This window comes from Pongo pygmaeus, chromosome 6 (assembly GCF_028885625.2).
Source record: "Pongo pygmaeus isolate AG05252 chromosome 6, NHGRI_mPonPyg2-v2.0_pri, whole genome shotgun sequence".
In the NCBI taxonomy this organism is placed as follows: domain Eukaryota; kingdom Metazoa; phylum Chordata; class Mammalia; order Primates; family Hominidae; genus Pongo; species Pongo pygmaeus.
This window is the reverse complement of record NC_072379.2, coordinates 140,948,908-140,973,061: the sequence shown is the minus strand read 5'-3', so window position 1 is coordinate 140,973,061 and position 24,154 is coordinate 140,948,908. Positions and strand designations below refer to the sequence as shown.

At 38.5% G+C, this 24,154-nt stretch overlaps 1 protein-coding gene across 1 annotated transcript in view; it reads right to left on the bottom strand.

The window, feature by feature from the left end:
* The window catches only part of MGAM (maltase-glucoamylase), a 175,180-nt gene that overhangs the window by 123,427 nt on the left and 27,599 nt on the right, over positions 1-24,154 (bottom strand). The window contains exons 5-19 of the mRNA XM_054496215.2: positions 18,651-18,771; positions 16,893-17,002; positions 16,237-16,388; positions 15,536-15,707; positions 12,853-12,952; positions 10,778-10,890; positions 10,270-10,395; positions 7,511-7,642; positions 7,247-7,363; positions 6,224-6,337; positions 5,108-5,192; positions 3,640-3,757; positions 3,178-3,349; positions 1,719-1,835; positions 1,042-1,196 (exon numbers count right to left, since the gene is read on the bottom strand). Of these exons, the coding sequence (XP_054352190.1) occupies positions 1,042-1,196; positions 1,719-1,835; positions 3,178-3,349; positions 3,640-3,757; positions 5,108-5,192; positions 6,224-6,337; positions 7,247-7,363; positions 7,511-7,642; positions 10,270-10,395; positions 10,778-10,890; positions 12,853-12,952; positions 15,536-15,707; positions 16,237-16,388; positions 16,893-17,002; positions 18,651-18,771 (1,904 nt within the window). The remainder of the gene's footprint in view (positions 1-1,041; positions 1,197-1,718; positions 1,836-3,177; positions 3,350-3,639; positions 3,758-5,107; positions 5,193-6,223; positions 6,338-7,246; positions 7,364-7,510; positions 7,643-10,269; positions 10,396-10,777; positions 10,891-12,852; positions 12,953-15,535; positions 15,708-16,236; positions 16,389-16,892; positions 17,003-18,650; positions 18,772-24,154) is intronic.

Sequence of the window (24,154 nt, the reverse complement as noted above, 5' to 3'; positions counted from 1 at the left end):
ATTTGATAGCAAAATAGGGTGACTATAGTCAATAATAACTTAATTGTACATTTTAAAGTAACTTAAAGAGTGTACTTGGATTCTTTATAACTCAAAGGATAAATGCTCGAGGGGATGGATACCTCATTCCCATAATGTTCTTATTTCACACTGCACAACCAATATCAAAACATCTCATATACCCCATAAATATATGCACTTACTATGCACCCACAAAAATTTAAAATTAAAAACTTAAGTTAAATAATCAATATATTTCATAACTTCAGCTGACTATCAAGAAACTGGATCTGATCATACAAAATATCAGATAATTTAACATTTTACTTTTTTCTCTTTCAGAATATCTGCCTTTTAACAAGAAATTTCATGAGCAGACAAAAACTTCCCAAAATAATGAATATATAATAGCTCGATACGTGCCTGAGGGCCTCATATGTCACCCACATAAGGGAGTTAACTGTATTTTGACAAGAAAATGCTCTTAAGTGCCTTGTTTTAGAATTAAATTAGAGATGTTCATTGCCTGAGAAATAAGAATTCTGAAATTCTACAAATCCTTTATAATATCCTCATTTGTATTTATATTATAGGCTCATTCCTACAGCTTGAACATAGTTCTGGCATTATAGTGCATTACAGATGAGACCATCACAGTCAAGATTTCAAATCCTTTGAATTAAGACTGAAGAAACTAAGGAAAAAATGATTTGTCTAAGATATAGAGTTAGTGAATGGCAGAACAAAGAAAAGACCTGTAGTCCCATGACTTTTAGTCTAATTCTCTCACCAAAAGGGAACAGGCAATGCTTACAAATACCAACTAGGTATTCCAGTTAGATGGATAGATAGATTAATGAATATAGATAGCTAGATTACAGATATAGATATAGATATAGATATAGATATAGATATAGATATAGATATAGATAGATATGAATAACCGCCTGAATTGTTTCAGTTTTCACTCTGATATTTGATGATATAATCAATGTCATTCCAGATGCATTAATAAAATTTGAGGAGGTTAGGTGAACTTACTCATGCAAAAGGGGCCTGGCCACCGTGTCCCCTCGGCTGTGAGCACGGAAGAAGAGGGTGTATAGGTAGGGCAATAGAGTATAGCGGATGTTAAGGTAGTGCCTGGAGGAATTCAACAGCACGGAGTCAGCTCCAAAGGAGGCAGGATCCTGGTCCTGGAAGGAAATAGGAGTTTGCAGTTGTGGTTTGGCTGCAGGACAGCAGAAGCACCTGCAGAATTCCAGACCTCATTCATTACAACCAAGAATTTCCCTCCTGAATGACAGAGGCCAAGGTTGCAAACCTCGCTTCTGAGCAGTACCAAATAAGTGTCTCTGCTTGGGTTTTCGATTCACCCTGCCTCCCTCATTTTTTAAGATTCCTCTCTTGGGAAGCTGCAATTTAAATAATTTTGAAGTATTTCCTTGTTTGCTTCTTATTTAAAAGCAAACAGTGTAGATAAAGCGTACAGAAGTTTGATGAAAGGCCTTTACAGACACACCATTTCCTTGAATGCGGCAGTAAATAACAGGCTGAGGCCGTTGGGCATTTCGATGAGATTGCACATGATGGTGCAAATTAGAGTAAGTGAAGACCAGGTAAGAGGTTGGTTCAGCAGATCTCTTCGCAAGGATGCAGACAGATCTAGTCCTGATGTATGCCAAATTTATTCTGACTCTATTTCCTAGGAGCCTTACCTTGTAGCCTTGGCCATTGTGATTTCTAGAAAATGGATAAAATGCACCCAACTGCATCCACCGCCTACAGAGCTCCTCAGGGGCATCCAAGGCAAAGCCACATATGTCAGCACCCACCTGGAAGGACACACAGACAACACGTATACCTCACTTCCTTCTAACCACACTCCTTTGCTTTCCACCAGGGACCTCCCAACTGAACCTTGCTTAAACCTCCTACCGAGAAGGCTAGGAGGGTGGTCAAAATTCGGTCATAGCCGGTGTCCATTATTGAATGCTGGATGACTTTGAGTAAGTTACTTAACCCTTCTGTGCCTCAATTTCCTCATTTTGTCCGTGAGTACTAAATTACTACACAAGTATTTAGTAAATGAGTGAGGTAATAAAAGTAATACACTTTAAATACAAAAGCTTTCAGATGCATAGTACCTAGTAATACTGTTGATATTATTATTTTAACCTCACCACTATCAGCATTATTTTTCTAAAGCCTAACTCTGACCATGTCACTCACCTATTAAAAAATCTCCAGGACTTCCTTGCTGTTCAACCTTTTAGAGCTTTAAAACCTGGTTCCAACCCATCTTTTTAGCATCATTTCTCATTCCAGTCCCACACACCAATCCTTATAGATACATCAAATAATCCCCCTTATACAGTTTGTGCTCATTTTTATTTCTCAGTGTTAAAATGAACTTCCGCCCTCATTAGTCAGATGAAAAAATACTCACTTTTCAAGGTTAATCTCAAATGTCATCTTTTCCATGAAGTGTCCTTGACTCCCTGCCTTGATTCCTTTTGTCCCTCATAATTTTGTCAGATAAATCCCTTTCTCAAGATCCCTTTCTCAAGATCTCCCAAAACATTTAACTCATATGTCCCTGTTGGTCTTTTTACCCTAGTTTGTCACACTTATTTGTTTACACATATGTCTCCTCTTACTAAACTGTAAATCCTTGGGGCAAAGAGAAGGTACATCTTTACTATATTTATGCTTTCCTTCCCTCTCACCATGCCTACTCTGCTCAAGACCTTGAACACTCTAGGAGCTCAATTCATAAATATGTTGGATTTAACTAAAAAATGCCAAAGCCTGTAGGGTGCTGGCAATGTTATAGTTCTTCATCTTGGTACTAGATACACAGATGTGTTCAGGTGGTGAAATTCATCAGCTGTATTCTTAAGGATACATACACTTTTCTGTATAAAGTATGTTATACTTTAATAGAAAGATAAATTCCAGCACATATCAAAGTTGCACCTTCTGTCTTCATAAGGCAGTACAGGAAAGAATGTCATGGTATCAAAGCCCTGCTGATGTGCATGAAGCACATGCTCTCAAGACATTAAATCCCCAGCCATGGCAGGCAGGAGAGGGGAGCTTTGTGGTTTGAAAACTTTCTAGAATGAGGTTGCCTGGGAATTCAGGTTTATAAGAGAGCTTGAGGTAGCAACTCACCATTGGGATGCCGAAAAGGTTGAACTCAAGCACGCCAGGGATGGACCATCTCAGGTCGTCCCAGGTGGCAGTGTTGTCTCCTAACCAATGTGCTGCAAACTTGCCAGAGCCCGCAAAGGTAGAACGGGTCAGAATGAAGCTTCTCTTATTAGGGAACACAGTCTTGGCAGCTCTAGCAAGGGAGAGAGATTTAAGGAGTCAATGTGGGATCTTAGCTTGTCTCAGCCAAGGGGATACAGCAACAATACCAAAGACATTAAAAGTGAATAACCCATTCTCTTCCAACTCTCTTTCAGTACAATTAGAGTCCCTGTTGGGAGCATTCTGTATCAGTAAATGTTTTGTTTTGCTTGTTTTGTCTTAAGAAATTTTATGCATTGGCCCCATAATCTCCAAGAATTAAAAACGTATATATATTCTTTATATTCAATAATTAGCAGGTCATAGCCATAGTGGCCTTACTCTGCTGTGGCGACCGCCATGGAGTAGCCATACAGATTGTGAACGTCATACTGCTTGCCCCAGTGCTGCACTGCATCCATACAGAGAGTCTTGCAGAACAGGTACCCATCCAGGATTCCTGAAACAAAAGCAGGATCAGTGAGAGCCTAAGTTGCACATTTCCTGCTCCTTGACTATCACACAATCCGAAATGACAGCCCGCTGGGCAGGCACTTTTGTGGGCATCCTGTAAACAGTCACACTGCTCCCTTACTATTAGAATGCTATCCACTTGGAGTAGTTTCTCTGATATATAAATGAAGTCTGCTGACCCACACACATCCTCCCACTGGAGCTCTCATGTGATTAGAGGCAGACACTTGGAAGTAAGAAGATTCATTCAGGCCTGAGGTTCAATCTGAATTCTCCAAACTCAGCTAAGTTAAGTGGTCCAAGAATAGAAATACTGAATGAAAGTATAAATTAATTTCTGACTCCTTCTCTCCCCTGATCATATATTGTAGAGAATGATTTCCAATCTCTCCTGTATTCAACTATTCCTCTCTGCTCCCATTGCACCGCTCTGGTTGAGATCCACATTATCTGTGGATCTTAACTATTGCAGTAGCTTCGTCATGTCTTATTTACCTCCTATGTATCTATTTCTAGTTCACACTATATATTAATGCCAGGTTCATATTTCCAAAACCATCTGACTACCATGCTTCTCTATTACTAAAAGATAAGTAGCTTCTAACACCAAAAGAATAAAATATGAACTGTTTAGCCTCTCATCCAAGTCCCTCAGCATTTGATTCTAACCTTCCTGCCCCAATTTCCTCTCTTCTCACCATATTGAAGCCTTCATAAGTTATTATCATCTTAGCAGTTTTTTCCTTTCTCAATAAAGATATAATTTGTCCTTGAACCTCTGGCATTCTTCAAACTATGGCCGATGCTATGATGCCAAGGCCACACCCTGAGAGATAGTGTTGTCCAAAGTTCAATCAAAGCTGAGTATCATCGCGTTCACTGACTTTGACCTCCCAGGTCATGAGTTCTGTCTTTTCATCCTGTAACTCAGTTCTTCACACTGTGGACACATCAGACATAACCCTCACCTGACGACCAAGGCTGGTTACCTGGTGTCTCTCTGGTAAACCCTGGCCTGTGGGTGCATACCTGAGAATGACATAAACTTACCACTAGCCTCTGGCCTCTACACTTTATCCCCTCTAGCTCTTCCCTAGAAATAGCTTTGACTATAAGTAGAAGTACTAGATTGCCCCTTTTGAATTTGTGCATCTTTTAGGAAAGCATAGCGTGTTTTTATTTTCCTTCCTAGTTTTCCTTATATATTACTCACATATTTCTTTTTCTATGCACACTTATGAACAAATTCCCTTGCCAGATTTTTCAGATCTGTCCTTAAGAATTTATAATATGAAATACATACGGCTACTTTAATCTGCTGACCACCAAGACTTACTGGGAGTGAATGGGGGATTATTTAGGTTGTTTGTGGAACATCCTGAGACCGAACCATCAACAAAGTTGGAGACTTCATTCATATCCTACAAGACAAAGAGCAAAAACTATTACGAAAAAGTAACATGTTATCTTATGATGTAGTGATGGTGTCTTTTTTTAATTAATCAGATAAATTATTCCAGATATTTTAAAGGGATATTTATATAAATGGAATAGAGTAGGTATTCTTGTCTTGTCTACCTACTGATGGCTTCATGAAGAAGGTTCTTAACCTCTCTTCAAATACTATGTCTATAATCGCTAAAAATGAACAATTCCCAAACATATCAAGTGAAAAAAGTTTCAATTTATATGATGACGTGTTTCAACTTATACATTTTTCCATATATCGAAATGTAACTGTAAATACATACACATGTAGATACATATAAACATATATATGGAGAGAAAAGGAGAGACAGAGCACATAAAGGTCTAGAAAGATGCATTCCAACATATTGATAATAAATGTCTTTGGTTGCTATAATTTAAGAGGATTTTTGCTTTTATCTTTTTAACTCTCTGTATTGTTTGAATTTTCTACAGTTCTCTTAGAAAAAGAAAATTTCAACTCTGGAGCTCCCTAAATTTTGCTAACCCTCAGCTAGGTTACTTCTTTCATCTGACATCATATGAGACATTTTTCTTTACCACAGGCATAGTTTGTTCATGCACCTGAGTACTTTGGCTCTGATCAATTTGTTCAACATGTCCAAAAGGAAGAGTCTTCAACTAGCAATTGAACAATGTGTATACTTTGCAACAATGTAAGGAGTACATGACTTATTCTGACTTCAGCTCATTCCTTTGTAAAAAAAAAAAAAAAAAAAAAAAAGAGCTAGACTTGGGAAAAAAAATTCTGAGTTTCCTTTCAGCTCTAACATTTTGATTTTTATTCTAAGCTATGTGTTTTAGCAAGATTATTTAAATAGTAAGATAGTGAATATTGAGAATGATTGTTAAACTTCCTTTCTTCTCCTCCTCTTCTCCCTATGCTCCGTGACTCAAAGATACAGATACAGATATGCACAATCTGAATATTTGTCACCTAATAATCCAAGTGTAAACAACTCACAATCCAGATTCCATCAAACTCCACTTGATTGTGAAAAAGCTCAAATTCCTTTGTCCACCAAACAGCACAGTTGGGATTGGTATAATCAGGAAACACAGTTTGTCCAGGCCAGACCTTCAGGAGAAAAAGAAAAACACTGATAAGAGTAAATTAAACAAATATAGAATAAAGTAAAGTACTTTGCAAAGAAATTCCTAATATGATCACAGCAACCGAGGTACCCAGGAACACATCCTTTTTAGTTAAGAAGGTGCAGTGCTCAGAATACTTAAAATAAATGCCAGGGTCATTTGAAGAAAAACGCATTTCAAAAAATGTTTAAGTCCTTAATGAATAAATTCGTGGATAAAGGCATTGTCTAACTTAGTCATCTTTAACTCTCTACACTTCTTTGTTCTTAATTCTGGGAATAGTAAATGGGGGAAGAGCATTGTGTAAATTTCAGCTAGTCCACTATAAGCTGTGGATTTTAACATCATTTACTTTTCTCTCTTTCTTTCCTATCCAATTTCCCCCAGACACTATACTCTGAAAAGGTCATCAGAGGCCTTAGAAGTGAACAAGCAGATAACACCTTCCTGAAAAAACAAGGACAAAAAACAATTGAGAAAAAAGTGGGTACACTTGTCAAATACTGCAGGAAAATTGAGTAAGAAGAGGTATGAAACAGTTCCGCTGGACTTACCAATGAGAAAGTAAAGGGTGCTTTTTGCCAGAGCAGTGTCAGGGAAGTGATGGGGGAAGAAAGGAGACCACAGTCAGCTGCAGAGTGTGTGGGAGGTAATAAAGTGGACACTCAGGGTGTGAGCTGTTGTTTAAAGGGACTTACTTGGCTATGAAGGGAATCAAAAAGCTACGATGGCCGGCTTGCACTTGGGCATGAAAGGGCAGAGGAGAATTTATCCCCAGTATATATAAATATACTGAAAACGTACAATAAAACAATTAGATGCACACACACACACACATTCACACACCCCTATGCAGCCCCTCCACCAGCCTCCAGCCTTCCCATTAAGTTACCTCCCCAATGAGTGGAGTCACTCCACCCGAACTATTCACCCATATCTTCATATCTGAACCCCTGTCATATGGGCCATAGGGTTTACTTGAGGAAGAGTTGTTGGAGATGGCTGGATCCTAAAAAGAGGAAGAATACAATGAACAAACTAGCTGGAAACTGGAGGCACTGAAAGGAGACTGCGAACTGGGGGAGAAAGCAGGGGAGATGGGTGTATGATACGGAGGAGCAAATACCTAATTAGGGGGAAAGAGGGCAGTACATACCACAATGATGACAAGCTTCTGTCCATTATTGTGTAACTCGTTGACAAATTCAGGGAAGCCTTTAAAATCCACTGGATCGTAAGTGAAGTCCCTTCTCTCATCCATATAATCAATATCAGCATGCTGAACATCCTGAAAGAATATACAAAGTCCACAATTAGCGCCTAGGAATTTCCATGGTAAAATGATATCAAATTTTCACTGTTATTATTCAGAATAAACAACAACTCTGTTCTGGGCTCTAAATAGAGTTCTTAATCATTTCCTGGCATCTGAGTACTTCTTTTCCAATGGTGATTTCAAAAACACACGACTGGTTGGTTCCCTAGGGCTTGGCCCCCTCCCTGCCATCAGGTTAACTGCATCATCCAGTCCTTGCCTGGCACTCTGGCATTAAAAACCAATCAAGCAAACAACACCAATTATGACAAACTGCTAAGAAAATCAGACATATCCACCTAAGAAATGATCTAAATTTCACCCTATTCACAAGATAAAGAAGGGAAGAGACTGTCTCTCTCCCACATCTCCCTCATTTTACTACCCCATGTTTTATTTTGTTACTTCGCTTCTACCCCACATCTTTGTTGTTTATGCTATCCCAATTTTACCTGTATAAACATAGTGAAGCCCAGAATAAAATGTACCCTTCTCTACAACCTAGGTTTGTCTCCAATGGAATAGAGTAGGGGAGAGAAGAGGATTATTCTAGAGACTACTGAGCTTTTCCCTTTGCATCTCTTGTTAAATTTCACTCCCAATAGTACCCAATATCATAGGTACATTCAAAGTTAGCCATTCAAAGTACAAAAATATTTTATTACATGTCCATACTATATCCTTTCGTTCACTTAAATGTGACAGATTTTGACATGTATACTGAACTCAGGTAATAGTGTTCAATTCCCTGTCTAAACACTCCCTCTCACATCTCACACCACTAGGCAGCAGTAATAGTCCAATTCTTTCATTTCCTGGATCACTTAAAAAGGAAATATGTATCTATATGTAAGAAAAATAGCATAAAAAAAGAGATGGCCACTATGATATTAGAGATCTGGGCTTGAAAACTAGTTCCCCTAGTTTTCTAATATTAAATGGGATTTCTAATCTTAAATGAAGTTGTTTTTTTTTTTTTCCCCCTCAAGACTGAGTCTAGCTCTGTTGCCCAGGCTGGAGTACAGTGGCACGATCTTGGCTCACTGCAACCTCCACCTCCTAGGTTCAAGTGATTCTCGTGTCTCAGCTTCCCGAACAGCTGGAATTACAGGCACCTGCCACCACACCCAGCTAATTTTTTGTTGTTGTATTTTTAGTAGAGACGGGGTTTCACTGTGTTGGCCAGGCTGGTCTCGAACTCCTGACCTTGTGATCCACCTGCCTCGGCTTCCCAAGTGCTGGAATTACAAGCGTGAGCCACCGCGCCCAGCCAATGGAGTTCTAATAGTAAAATGGAGTTGCTGAGATAACTAAAGAAGGCACCTAGCCCACTGCCTGCCATGAGAGTTCACCATGTTGTAGCACTCATTATTATGGTGGCTGTGTTAATTGTCCTTTGGCTCAATCCTGCTTTTACCACTTTTTCTGTTATCCCTCCTCCAACCCACCCCCACATGTATAAAGACACGTCATGCTGGAGAATGAGTAGTGGGACCCACAGCCAAACTGAGAGTGCATTCATCCACCCAAATGTCTTTATCTGCCCTGACTTTCTGCTTCCCCCATCTCCTCAGTGTTCCTAGGCTTTTTGAATCTCAATTCCATTAAGCACTTTCTTTTACACTTCATATTTATGGACTATCTTTCCGCCAAATTACAAAATGTCTACTGAAGCTCAGCTTCAATTGCAAAATGACCACTCTAAAGAGAAAGGCAAATTTTGCTTATTCCTAATTTAATAGTAATCAAAATATCAATGTAAAAACACATGGACCTAAACTTGCATTATTTTTCACATCAATGTAGTCATGCAGTACTTGTTCTGTCATCAATTATCTATGTGGTCTTGGTCATAGTATTTCCCCTGACAGCCTCAATTTACTATCTGTGAAAAAAAATGATGCTAACCCAGATGGCTCATGGTTGTTCCAGTAACATAATTATTTTGAACTAAATTCATGGAGTCTAGTACTACTCCACTTCCTCAATTCCTCTTTGAAATATCTGTTAAAACATAGGTAGGGAGCCTGGGGATCTGCACCATTCATGACCTGACACTAAACCTAAGAACCTAAGAATTTAGACATGAAATCTTATGCCAGAATCTTAGAGGAATTTCTAAAAATATGATACAACTTTTATGGTAAGTCCCTGCCATGACACTTTTGAGTCAAAACAAACCAAGAACATGTGTAAGGCAAGAAAATCCATACTGAGAGGCATTAAAATGCTACAATTCAAGCTAAAGAGACAAATGCCTTGAAAACTCAAATGAAAACACCTGTAAAATGTAGTTGATACAGTAAGCACAAAAAAAGTTTACTAATAAAATACATGATAAGAAAAATAGAGACAAAAACAGATTGCCTCCCAACACATAATTATGGCCTCCCAGTCTATTTCATACTATAAAGAACAATGGTTCCTTGAAAAAATAATTGGTCCAACAAAAAAAATGTCTAGTATTCTGAGTATCTAAAACTCCTTTCATTACCAAATAAATAAATCAATTAAACTCAGAGAGAGAAAATATAAACAGTTGTTCTTTTTCTTCAAGGGAATTTCTTTACTTTTGGAGAACCGTTGAAAACCTTGCTTACATAAGGGAGCTGTGCTGCGCGATTTCTCTCCACGACTTCCCTCATGTTGTCTAAGGTTCCATATTCGTAACGACTGAGGTGAAATCCAAGCGCCCAGTAGGAGGGAAGGGCTGGCCGCCCAATAAGCTGAAAGAAATATGTGAAGTAAAAATTACCAAATGCTCTGTTTTTAATAAAAATTTTTCGAAGCATTGCTTTCAGAGCACCAAACATAGTCCATTTCCCAATGCACTGATTCATTAATGTTAGAATGTTAGTCTATTTTTCCAGCCCCTTCATAAATGTTTGAGGGTAGGGCCATGTTTGGGGCATCTTTATATTCTCTCACTTTCTTATAACATAAAAGTGTTATACAGCAAGTTTCCATTGCATATATGAAATCTGTTCTTTAATAGCTCAAATTTGTAACAGCAGATTTTGTGGGTCACACTAGCGCATGAATTTTACTTTTTTAAAATATTTGCTGTTTAGGATTTCCTGAGTCATAATCTTGACATCCTAAGTTTACCTCTAGATATTCTTGAACAACTTGCTCTGGAGTGTTTCCCAAGAACACATAGAAGTCGAGAATGCCCCCAATGGTGCGGTAAGTGATCGCTGGCGCAGGCTGAAGGACAACCTCTTGAAAAGTTAAAAATGAAGAAAATAAAAATCAGAATTGATTCTTAAATAGTAACTATCAAGTTTTAAAATAACACAGGATCACTAACCATGTGAACATTAACAAAGTGACCCTAGTGCCTCACATTTTGAATACCAAGGGAAAACCCTGACCATCCAAGTCCACCCTCACAGCACATGGCCGCCAAGGCATTTTTTCTGTGACAGATTTTAATAATACTGACTGGAGTGTCTTAGTGTCTTGTGCCAGGCCCCACGTTCTGGGGAAAAAGCAGCCAGGTTTATGAAGGGGTCCAGAATAAGCCACTGTGACATAAAAAAATTATTTTGGACTGAAGGCATTTAAGTTACTGAAATCCCTGATGTGCTAAAATCAGAGCCTCCCAAAAGAACTCAATAAAAAGCAATTGTCATAAATCTGCTCCAAGGAGTACCTCTAATCTTCTCTGAGACAACAGGCACCATTCCCAGATAGACAGTGTCACAAGACTATCACATCCTCCCACCTACTCTCATAAGGGCCCATTTATCTTTCCAAAAAGTCATTTGTTCTCTCCTGTCTTTCCCCCTTCCCTTTCACCTATTAATTAAGATGGTATAGAAGCCCCAAGTTCTAATCTCTGCTTTGAGTTACTCATCACTGAGAACTCCTGTGTGTATGTGCATTACATGTGTAAATAAATTCTGTCTTTTCTATTGCTAATCTACCTTTTTGCCAGTTTAATTTGCAGGCTCCCATGAATTAACCCTAAGAGGTTAGAGGAAAAGTTTTTCCTCTCTGATTTTCACAACCACAGAACATGTCCCACCACATACCCCGTCATTATTGTGAGAATATAATTCAACTAGACATGGAGGTAACTATCCTCAGTGAATCTCACATCAAACAAAAGCCAAACTAAAAAAAAAGTCAGAAATTGTATCATAAATTCAAAACCCCTCTATGTGCCAATCACCATTCTCAAAAGTTGTGTCATTACCTTGATTTGTATCTAGGAATAAAATGCCTCAAGAAATATTGCAATGTACTCTTTGGTCATAGGAACAACACATACAGAGTATCTAGGATCTTGTGGCCTTTCCCACTAAGTCTGACTCATCTTATTTTCTGGTTCCTTTCACCTATCTAAAACTGTACAGTCCTTGTATTATATTATCTCAGTCTATTCTTAGCTTATTTGGTATTTTAAGCACCTTAGGACCATCTAAGATTCTATTAGAATCATCTTAGATTCATCTCTTAGATGTCCTAGAATCATCTTAGATCATTTAGAGTGCTTCTCGGATATCTGTGGTGGAGAATCAGATCTTTATTTTGTTTAATTTCCATTTCACTGCCAGCTGATATTTTCATAAAATAATATGAAAATGAATTACTAGAAAAAGGTTCATGTGTGCATTTGGAGGCTACAGTACTGCTTACTCGCCATTTCTATACTTATCTTACTATAGACCTGAAACAGTCTGTGACCCATTCAGGGACCACACTTTGAGGAGCACTGATTGAATCAATGACTCTCAACTGAGAAGAGGTATGGATCAATACCCTATGCCCACCATCAATCCTGGGAGATTCTGATACATCTTCTCTTCCCCTGTGGCAATTCATTGCCACTGGGATCTACTGACTAAAAGGCTGAAGATGGAGAAGAACACGTTGGTGGAAAATATCTCAGAGTAAATTATAGGGAAGGGTTAGCTCCCTTAACTTGATAATAGAAAATATTCCAACAGAGGCCACCAGATACAGGAAAATTGTAAGCTAGGAGAAAATCCCCTACTCATGGCTACCATGGATCAACAGGTAATGAAGTAGGGATAGCACAATTAGAGAATCTATAAGGCCCTTTCTATACTATGGCTCAGTCGCTCTTAAAGGGATCCATTCCTTTTATCACAGTGCTATAAGAAAGGGACTGAAAATCACTCTTGTGCTTGTTTTTTCCATGAATGTTCCTTTACCCATGGCATTGCTGTTCATCAGAAACACCCCAAAGGACAATCCACTAGCGTCTTCAAGGCACAAGAAGAATGTCTGCGCACCATACAAATTAGTTCCATTCTGCAGAAAGATAATTAAAAACCAAAATTTACAACTAAGAAGTCTCAGCACCGCACTGTGGGGTTGGTTTAGGAAATCAGTCTTAATCATGCAACTAATTGACAGGACATTCAGGGTCACAAAGACACATTTTTAAAAGATGGGGTCTATATCTAGTTGATGTTAACCAAGTGAACTCATGTTTTCTTACAGAATGAGCCAGCTATGATCATTCATCTAGAAGGAATGTGAACACTGTGATGCTTTTTAGAAGGTAAGAGGATAGAAATTTTTAAAATGTAATTCAAAAAAACTGCCCTCTCAAAGAGGCCTGTCTTAACCTGACTTAACCTCATCAGCAAAAGCTCCATCAATATGCTTTAATATGAATCAGGTAACTAGATGGAGCTCTAGTCTAGGCTTGTCTTCGAGACTCCAGAACAGGAGTTCTCAACCTAGACTGCACCCCAGACCAATTAAAACAGAATCCCTGGAGGTAGAAGCAGACATGGCTGTTATTTTTTAATTTCCCCAGGTAACTTCAACATGTGGTCACATTTGATAACTATTGCTCCTGAAAAGTGTTTCTCAAAATTTGGTGTATCCACAAACTACATGGGCATTTTAGTTAAATGCAGATTTTTTTTTTCAGACAGGGTCTCACTCTGTTGCCCAGACTGGAGTGCAGTGGCATGATCTTGGCTCATCGTGACCTCCACCTCCCAGGCTCAAGCAATTCTCCTGCCTCAGCCTCCCGAGTAGCTAGGATTACAGGTGTGCATCACTACCGCCTGGCTAATTTTTTTTTTTTTTTTTTTGAGATGGAGTCTCACTCTGTCACCCAGGCTGGAGTGCAGTGGCTCAATCTCCGTTCACTGCAAGCTCTGCCTCCCAGATTCACACCATTCTCCTGCCTCAACCTGCCAAGCAGCTGGGACTACAGGCACTTGCCGCCATGCCCGGGTAACTTTTTGTATTTTTAGTAGAGATGAGGTTTCACCAGGTTGATCTTGAACTCCTGACCTCATGATCCACATGCCTCGGCCTCCCAAAGTGTTGGGATTACAGGCGTGAGCCACTGCTCCCGGCCCTAAATGCAGATTTTATTTCAATAGATGGAAGAAGGGACTGAAAGCCCACCTCTCTCACACGGTGGTTCCCCTGCTACATACACACTTTGAGTAGCAAGGATCTGAGGCTCCTTAATGAAACAATTGTCACCAACTATTCCTAGGTAAGCTGCTCTGACTCAACAGCTTTTCTGCTTTTCTGATAGGCATATGTACAGTACAGAGCCTGGGCTTAAAATTACACAGAGTAGGGATTAGATTCTTCCTCTGTTCTTACAAACTTTTTTTTTTTTTTGAGACGGAGTCTCGCTCTGTCACCCAGGCTGGAGTGCAGTGGCGTGATCTCAGCTCACTGCAAGGTCTGCCTCCCGGGTTCAGGCCATTCTTGTTCTTACAAACTCTTTTGCCTTGAGCTATTAATTTGGCTTTGCTGGGCCTCGGTTTTGTCTAACAAGAAATTATTATATTTTCTAGACTCTATGGCTAAATAGATATATATACACATACATGTATGTGTGTGTGTGTGTATATATATTATATATAGTTGACTAATAAATTATTACTGTAATTTCCTTTCATCCATCCATTAATTCTGCTTAGTCAAGAAAGCCCAGCCGGGCACAGTGGCTCACATTTGTAATCCCAGCACTTATGGGAGACCAAGGCCAGAGGATCGCTTGAGTCCAGGAATTTGAGATCAGCCTGAACAACATGGCAAAACCCAGTCTCTACAAAAAAAATACAAAAAAAATTAGCCAGGCATGGTGACACGCACCTTTAGTCTCAGCTACTCCAGACACTGAGGCGGGAGGGTCACCTGAGCCCAGGGAGGTTGAGGCTAAAGTGAGTCATGGTTGCGCCACTGCACTTCAGCCTGGGTGACAGTGAGACCTCATCTCAAACAAAGAGAGAAGAAGAAAAGAAAAAGAAAGGCCCTGAACAACAGAGTATTGCCAAATCCAGAAAACAATGTTACTTCAAATTTTAGCAGTCAAAGTGGAAATAAAATAAAACAATAACAACAAAACTCTGTCTATTCTTTCACTACCACAATCATTCTTTATACAAAAAATGATTGTTTTAGCTGAGACTTTATCCTATTGTGATGATAAACCTGGTGAGTCAGTGATTAAAGGTGAACCTAAAAGTATGGAGATTGCAATCAACTGTTGTTGAGAGTACAGATATTAATAATATCTTCTCCATATCTGGTTAGGAAAATATGAAGGAGTTGGCATTTATTGAGCACCTTCTTTCTGGCAGCCATTCTTCTAGATACTTTACATGTATCTGTTCATTTCATCCTCACCACAACCCCATTGAGGTATTACTTCCATTTTATAGATAAGAAACTGAAGACAGAGAGGTAAGTAACACCCAGAACCACGTAACTGGTGAGTAGCAAGACTAGAATTCAAAGCCAGGTAGTCTCACTCTAGACTCTTACTCTTAAACACTACACTGTAATACTAGAGGTGACCTTCAAGAATGAGACTATGATATTCAGTGGAAAGGGGCCCATTTGAAAGCTTACTCCATTGGGAGTTGTATCCCTGTTAAATATGGGCCAGGTCTTCCAATTCATATCATGCCGATACTGCTGGTGCACATGCTCTCCCAGGCCATACACGTTAGCGCTAGGCAGCCGAGTGGAGAGCTGCAAGAACTGGTCAGCAAACAGTAGGGGTCCAATGCTCGAGTCAAACCTAGACACAGGTGGAGAACACAAGGATGCATGAGCAAGCGGGGTGAAGAGAACCTAAGTGCTTAGAAAAGCATCCTTTATATCTCAGTGACTCAATAGCCCCCATTCATTCAGTCCCATTTGCCCTCCTGTGACTTTTTCTATGGAAAACAACAGATTAGGACTCCTTGAAGAAAGGGACCATGTGCAAATTTCTTACATTAGTCTCCCAGACCAGGCAGCCTACCACATGACCATAACACTATACTTACGATAGGAGATGTTCAGTAAATATTTACTGGTGGACAGCTGGTTATATATTATAGATAGAGGGAAATAAAGGGAAAAATAAAGAGAAAAAAAATGATTGTGCAAACAGAAGAAAGAGAAAGAAAGCCAGAAAAAATATATACTTTAGAAGGTAAAGGGTCTGGTCACTAATAATGGGCTCACAACCTTCAGAAATATTGTTGAAACACCCCCTTCTTCATGCTTACAGACCTCCCTGTAACCTTCCTACTCTGATCCTTAGATAGGTTTCCAAAACTTACAAAACACGATTGTTGCTTCTTCTGGTCACTTTGATGCTAAATGGCTCTCTGGAGATTTCAACTTGGTAGGTCAAAGAAGAAGCAGCATTTCCACTGAAGGACTGCACATGTTCGTGGGGCACTTCAAACCTGTTATTGTTTTGGTCGGTCAACTGTGCAGAGATAGAAATAGAAGGAAAGCCAAAATAAAAACTTGCCAGAGCTTCCCAATATCCCTACTTATGATACTGGAATCAGGCACTGATCAAACTGACCTCATATCTAAGGCAGATGTACTCATTATGTTACCAAATGCAAATGGTTCACCTTTGGGCATAAGTTAGTCTTTAGGTAGAGACATACACAGCACATTTGCAGAGATGGATTGAAAGCTGTGATACTTCCTTATTTTATCTTCCTACCACATTCCACATGTTATCTAGAGTAAATGAATGAAAGCCAAACTCACTAGTAAACTGTAATACATATTCAGGAAGTTATCACAGTAAAGGAAGGCTATTCTGTATATGTCTTTAACATACAGGTGCTAATTAATAATAGCAGTATAGAAAAATACCTCCAGTAGCAAAATTTTCTATTTTGTAGTAACTGCAGTCATCGGATAGGGAATAAAAGTCTCTCAAAAAAACTTAAAAAAAAAATAAACAAATTACAACCTTAAAGTGGAAACGATTAGATGTCTGATATTCTGCTGTGAGAAGAACATTGTCAACATTGCTTCCAAACACGGGTGAAGAAGGCAGATTTTTCAACCGGGCCGTGAATCCTAACACAGGAGAAAAAAAAGGTTTTCATAGTTGACTCTGCAAATTATCAAATAATAGCTACATAAAAATTAGGATACATGGGGCTGGGTGCAGTGGTTCACACCTGTAATCCCAGCACTTTGGGAGGCCGAGGCGGGTGGATCACAAGGTCAGGAGTTCGAGACCAGCCTGACCAACATGGTGAAACCCCATCTCTACTAAAAATACAAAAATTAGCCGGGTGTGGTGGTGCATGCCTGTAACCCCAGCTACTCCGGAGGCTGAGGCAGGAGAATCACTTCAACCCCAGAGGTGGAGGTTGCAGTGAGCTGAGATCGCACCATAGCACTCCAGCCTGCATGACAGAGTGAGGCTCCATCTCAAAAAAAAAAAAAAAAAATAGGATACATGTCAAAGGGATTGAAGAAAAACCTTTATTTCTCAAAAGAAGGGAAAAGACAGATATATACCCCATCATACGCACATACTATCTATGGCAGATTCTGGAGCTAGATATCATCATTATATTATATAAAAATCTATGTCTCTCTTCTACAAAACTTGATTGAAAACCTCCCCCAATAAGCCTAACACTCATCCCACAAGCCCATCAGTCATTTGGTGTTAATTAGATACCCTTTACATTCTCAGACCTGATATACATATACATAATTCCTTCTCAGTTATTTTCATATTGCATTACAGGTAATTATACACATTGATGCCATCTCCCTAATTAAATGGTAAACCAGGTGAGAGTTGAGACCTTATTGCAACAGTCCATCAGGCCAAGAGCATGTGAAAGGGGAACATGCCTCCTCTTTATACTGAGAGCCTCCCTAAAGTGTCACCTTCTGCTATCCCCTAGAATGGTCATCATTGTCATCATTATACTCTGCATTTTTTTTTTTTTTTTGAGATGGAGTCTCGCTCTGTCACCCAGGCTGGAGTGAAGCGGCACAATCTCAGCTCACTGCAACCTCTGCCTCCTGGGTTGAAGCGATTCTCCTGCCTCAGCCTCCTGAGTAGCTGGGACTACAGGCACATGCCACTACACCCAGCTAATTTTTATATTTTTAGTAGAGATGGGGTTTCGCCATGTTGGCCAGGCTAGTCTCAAACTCCTGATCTCAGGTGATCCATCCACCTCGGCCTCCCAAAATGCTGTGATTACAGGCATGAGCCACTGTGCCTGGCCTATGCTTTGCATTTTAGAGTAGGAGGAAGAAGAGGAGCTATTCACTCTGTGAACACTTATATTGACTAGTAACTTTCATAACATGTTTATAAAATTGGAATTATTTCCATTTCATAAAAATAACATAAAATTTAGAGCTGGAAGTAGTCTGAAAGGTTACTGATTTCAAATCCCCCACTTTAAAAGGGATAAACTTGAAAACCAAAATGATCAATGATTATCGCACAGTCATGAAGGTCCATAAACGGGGAAGTTGGAAAGAGGACATGGTCTCTCAACTCCCAAGGCAGAGAATAATTTTTCCTTGGTGCCCACATAGGTTCTAGTCCTTGATTAAGAGCAGTGCCCACCTTCTGTCACATGTGGTTATATGGCACCACAGAGCAGAACTCTGCAGGCTGCCCCTTGGGGATACAGAGTCAACCTCCAGAGGGTCTGGACCTCCTGCATCATGGCAGACTCTGGCTTACCTGCATTTGTGTTTACAAGGTCGCCCTCCATGTGGTAGCTATGATTCTTGGAATAGTAGCACCAGGGAACACTTACAGCTCCCTGGGGATTCCAGCAACAGCCACGTTGGTCACATGTGGCCTGAAACAAGAGGTCAAAGAAGCTCCATTTAGTTGTAGAACACGATCATTTACAAAGCACGAAACATCTCATTTGAGACTGTGGTATCAATAACTTCATTTTACAAATAAGGCAACTGATATTTAGATAAATTGTGCCATATACCAAGCAATGGCAGAGCTTCTACCCACAACCAATTTTTCTGACCAGTGTCCTTCTTATATAACAGTATGGGAAGCAAAATGCATTCTATAACTTTTATCACAAAAAAACTCATCAATATATTTAAATAGTCTAAACAATAATATAGTTATATCACCAGTAATCCAAAATTACAAATGGAGCTTCATTTATATCGGCTTTGACTTTTAAAAATGAAAATAAGACTTTGAAATCATCTTTATTCTGAAGCTTTCAAATCAAACTAATGTTACTTTGACTTTTAAATATATGCCTTACATTTATGTGGATTATACATATGTGAGATATATGACATGTTTACAGTCTCTCAACTCCTCCAGAGACAGAAAGTAGTCTTTCTTGACACTCAAATAGATTCTTACTTAAGAAAGGTGTGTGCCTTATAACATAATTGATGACTGAATCAAGTAGAGGCCAAAATGAAGATAGTTTCTTTCTCACACCAACTAATTTGGGAGAAGCGACCAGGTCAAATACAAAAAAGGACAAAGAACTCTCTCCTCTTGAGTGCACGCTGGATCAAGTGATTTGCAAGTAATAGAAACCAGAGAAAATAATGAGATGCTGCTTTCAAGATTAGATCACAGAAAGATTGAAGCTTCTGTCTTGCTTGCTCTCTTTCACTTTCTCTGTTGGAGTCCTCGTTCTGGGAGAGGCAAGTTGTCATACTGTGGAGGGGCTCACATGGCAAGGAACTGAGGGAGGTCTCCAGCTAGCAGCCAGCAATGAACTGAGGTTCTCAATCCAACAACACCTGAAGAGCTGAATCCTGCCAACAATTGCATGAGTGAGCTTGAAAACGATCATCCCATAGTCCTGGAAGACACCTTGACTACAGCCTTCCAAGAGATACTGAGCCAGAGGCACCTAGCTAAGCCAAGGTCAGATGTCTGACTACAGAAGCTGTGAGAAAATATTTGTCGTATTAGGCCATTAAATTTTGGAATAATTTATTACACAGCAATAGATAACTAATATCTCCTGCCAGATCATTTTACAGATGAATTACCTTTGGCCCATAGTGGTAAAGCTTCTCTGAGGTAAAGTGACCTGCCAAAGGTTACTCAGCTATTGAGAAGGCAAGAACAAAACTTAGTTCTGTTACTATCCATTTCTTTTTTCTATACTCTGGGTTGAGTATCTCTAAGCACATTTTCAGGAGAATACAGCCTTGCAAATGGTCAGAAAAATGTTTTGCTTAGTTATACGAACAATGAAATTTAATCAAATGCTATTTTTTACACTAATAGCCAATATGAGGGATAAACAACGATGTCCATATGTGGTTTATACTGCTGTAAGATCAGGTTTCACTGTGAACTCAACCTCAATCCACAGTTTTGTCTTTGTTCTTGTAAAACGCACTCAGATGAAACCTCAGCATAAAAAGAAAAAAAGTGTTGAAAAGAGTGTTAAGCATAATGGCTTTTGTATACAGCCCAGAGTTTAATAATTTTTCCATTAAACTGGAAAGGACAAACATCAGAGTGGCCAAGAGAGCAAGGAATGCAAACAGTCTTTGTTGGCCAACTCAAAAATGCCAGCTTCTACAGTAGAGCTGAGCCATTGCAAGAAGTGGGAAGAGACATGGAGCAAGACCCATATAATAAGAGAAAACAAACTATGTAAAACCTAGGAAAATAGATTTAGAAAGAAACTATGGAAAATGATGGCATGAATAGAATTAGGGCACACAAAAAGAATTAGGCCCATGACACAAAATGCCCCTTTAAGTTGGATATGATAATTAAAAATTTAAGAGAAACTGCCAAAATAATATAGAATGTGTACTACCAAAACAGTACTGAAGGAAAATTGTTGGAGTTGGGGAGAGTGTGGAAATCCTCGATCCAAAAAATTAAGAAAAAAGCCATGTTTATGAAGGAGTGGGGGTGGGGACTAGCACATAAACAGAATGAAGAGAAGGCATAAAATGAGACCTTAGAAAGAGTGTGTCATGTCAACTATCACATGGGTTTAAATATTTAAAAGACAAAGATAGTCAGATTACATTTAAAGGAGTAAGTCCAACTAAATGTTTCTTATAGTTTACACATCCTAAACTTAAGCTCACAAAAGCCCTGAAAGCAAAGGGGAAAACAAATATGTAAAAAGAATGCCAGCTGGGTGCAGTGGCTCACACCTGTAATCCCAGCACTTTGGGAGGCAGGCAGATCAATCGAGGTCAGGAGTTCGAGACCAGCCTGGCCAACATGATGAAACTCTGTCTCTACTAAAAACACAAAAATTAGCTGGGTGTGGTGGTTCATGGCTATAGTCCCAGCTACTCAGGAGGCTGAAGCAGGAGAATCACTTGAACCTAGGAGGCGGAGGCTGCAGTGAGCCAAGATTGTGCCACTGCACTCCAGCCTGGGTGACAGGTGATACTCCATCTCAAAACAATAAAATAAAATAAAATAAAAGCCATATTAATATCAGGCAAATAGACTTTAAATAAAAATTCATTATTAGAGAGACATAGAGTCAGTACATGATGATTAAAGTTTCAAGATATTACAGCTCAAACTTGATATACACCTAATAATAAAGACTCAAAATATATACAAGAAAAGTTTAAAGGGCCAGGCGTGGTGGCTCACACCTGCAATCCCAGCACTTTGGGAGGCTGAGGCAGGCAGATCATGAGGTCAGGAGATCAAGAGCATCCTGGCTAACACGGTGAAACCCTGTCTCTATTAAAAATACAAAAAATTAGCCGGGCATGGTGGCGGGCACCTGTAGTCCCAGATACTCGGGAGGCTGAGGCAGGAGAATGGCGTGAACCCGGGAGGCGGAGCCTGCGGTGAGCAGAGATTGTGCCACTGCACTCCAGCCTGGGCAACAGAGCGAGACTCTGTCTCAAAAAAAAAACAAAAAAGAAAAGTTTAAAGAATCACAAGGTAAAATTAAGGGAGATAGTACATAAAAGAATATTTTAAGAACACCCAAAGTAATTGATGGATAATGTACGTAAAAGATGGAAAGATATGTTACTTTTTATGTAATACCTATACAGGCTCTTTCACCAACACAAAGAGGAGAAGTGAATAGAATTCAGAAATAGAGAAAAGCCAGATCCTGAAGACACTGCTTAAGAGTCAATCAAGCTCTGCTCTACCCTAATCCTCTCCTCCTCCAATTCCCAATGCTTCCTAACACTTAAAAGAGAGAGAAGGGAAGAAACAAAGAAAGTACTTTATGTCAAAAGCAAACATGAAACATAAAGGATAACTACAGCCCAGTCTTATCCATGAACATAAATGCAAATGCCTAAAAGAAAAAGCACACAAAGGATTAATAACAGAAATCAGTACATATCAAATGAATAATAACCAAGTGGTGTTTCCTCCAGAAATAAGGAGATCCTTTAATAATAGAAAATCTGTGTAATTCATAAAAAAAAACTCATTTTAAAAAGCATACCATATGATCATTTGAATTCATCAGCTATCATAATAAAATTTTTAGCAAACTTGGAACGAAAAGCAACTTCCTTAGTTTGATCATGGATATCCACCAAAACTGTACAAGTATCTTACTAAATGGTAACATATTAAAAGGATTCCTTTTAAAATCAGAAAAAAAAAACCTAAGTGACCCATCACTGTGATTGCTTATAATTTAAAAATACAATGGAGGTTCTAACAATTCAAGAGGACAAGAAAAAAATGTACAAGACTGAAAACAATGAAGCCAAATCATCCACTACTTCCAGACAAAATATTGTCTCGGTAGAAATTCAAGAAAATTTATAGAAAAAATAGAAAAAATAACTCAATTATTATTATATTAGATTCTTTTTTCTCTTCTTAAATCTATAACTTTTTGTTTTTTGCCTTTAGGCTTTTAGTCTTTCTGGAATTGTTTTTGAGATACAATGTAATATGGGAATATATAGTTATCAAAACATAAGTCACAATTGTTGATAGGCTTGACTCTATTAAAATGTAAAACTTTTGTTCATCAAGACAGTATAAAATAGATGAGCAAAGCCTCTTAACAGTAAATATTTGCAACATATATGATAAGAATAAGAATCCAGAATCACATGAATGAACAAACGTGAAGCTTGTACACATCAAGAAGATAAACATCTCCATATAAAATTGGGCAAGACAGAAAAATTCACAGAAAATAACTAAATGAGAGATGTTCACCAATATTAGTATTCAGAAAAATTAGCACTGAAACCACAACAGAACGCTATTTTATAATCCCCAAATGGCAAAACTTTAAAAGACTGTCAATTCCAAAGGAGATACAGAGAATGACAATGAGATGGTAAATCGGCACAGCCAATTTGGAGATCAATTTGATAATGTCTAGTAAACTTGAAGATATATATCTAAAATCACACAGATGCAAGTAAAAAAAACTTACAAAGACATTCAGAATGGGACTGATGTAACTTCAAGATATTGAAGAAAAACTATTTTTTTTACTGTAGAAAGAGTGATTTTGATTTATTTTTGCCATAAAATTGATATATAATTTTATACAATTGTGTACCAATTTTATAGCAAAATAAATGAACCAGAGATATCTATCAACATAGTTAAATATCACAATGTTAAGTGCATAAACAAAAATGCATTTTGTTTATAGGCTGTATATATCTATTATTTACAAGTATATATAGAAGTAGTAAAGGTCGAAAGGAATGCATGGTAAATATCAATTTCAAAAGTGTGGTTACCTCTAAAGAGGATGGAGGAAAAGGTAATAATACAGAAGGGATATGCCCAGGGGACTTCATCTCTGCTGATAATATTTTATTTCTTAAGCTGGATAATGGTTATATATTTTTCTATATCTTAAAGATTTATTAATAATTATTTCAAAGAAGTGAATGCTATATAGAAAAAATCAAAACCATTGTGAAAATAAATAATAGAAAATAATATAGAACTGCCTATTTTCTCAACTCCCCATCTTTTATCAAGTCGCAAATGTGTCATTATTTTTCAAGCTTTCCTATACTGGATTACCAAGAAGACTATAATAATCACGCCTAACAATATAAAAACACAGACTGAAAACATTCCGTATTTTGCCAAAATCCCTTCCAACATAATGACCTACAGAACTGCTGAAAAATGTACAACTTTGCACATTGTATCAAACACATTTTAGCATATTCTCAAACTACGGTCCCTATCAGAATCACCTGGAAAATTTAGGAAAAGTATAAAAGCTCAGGCCC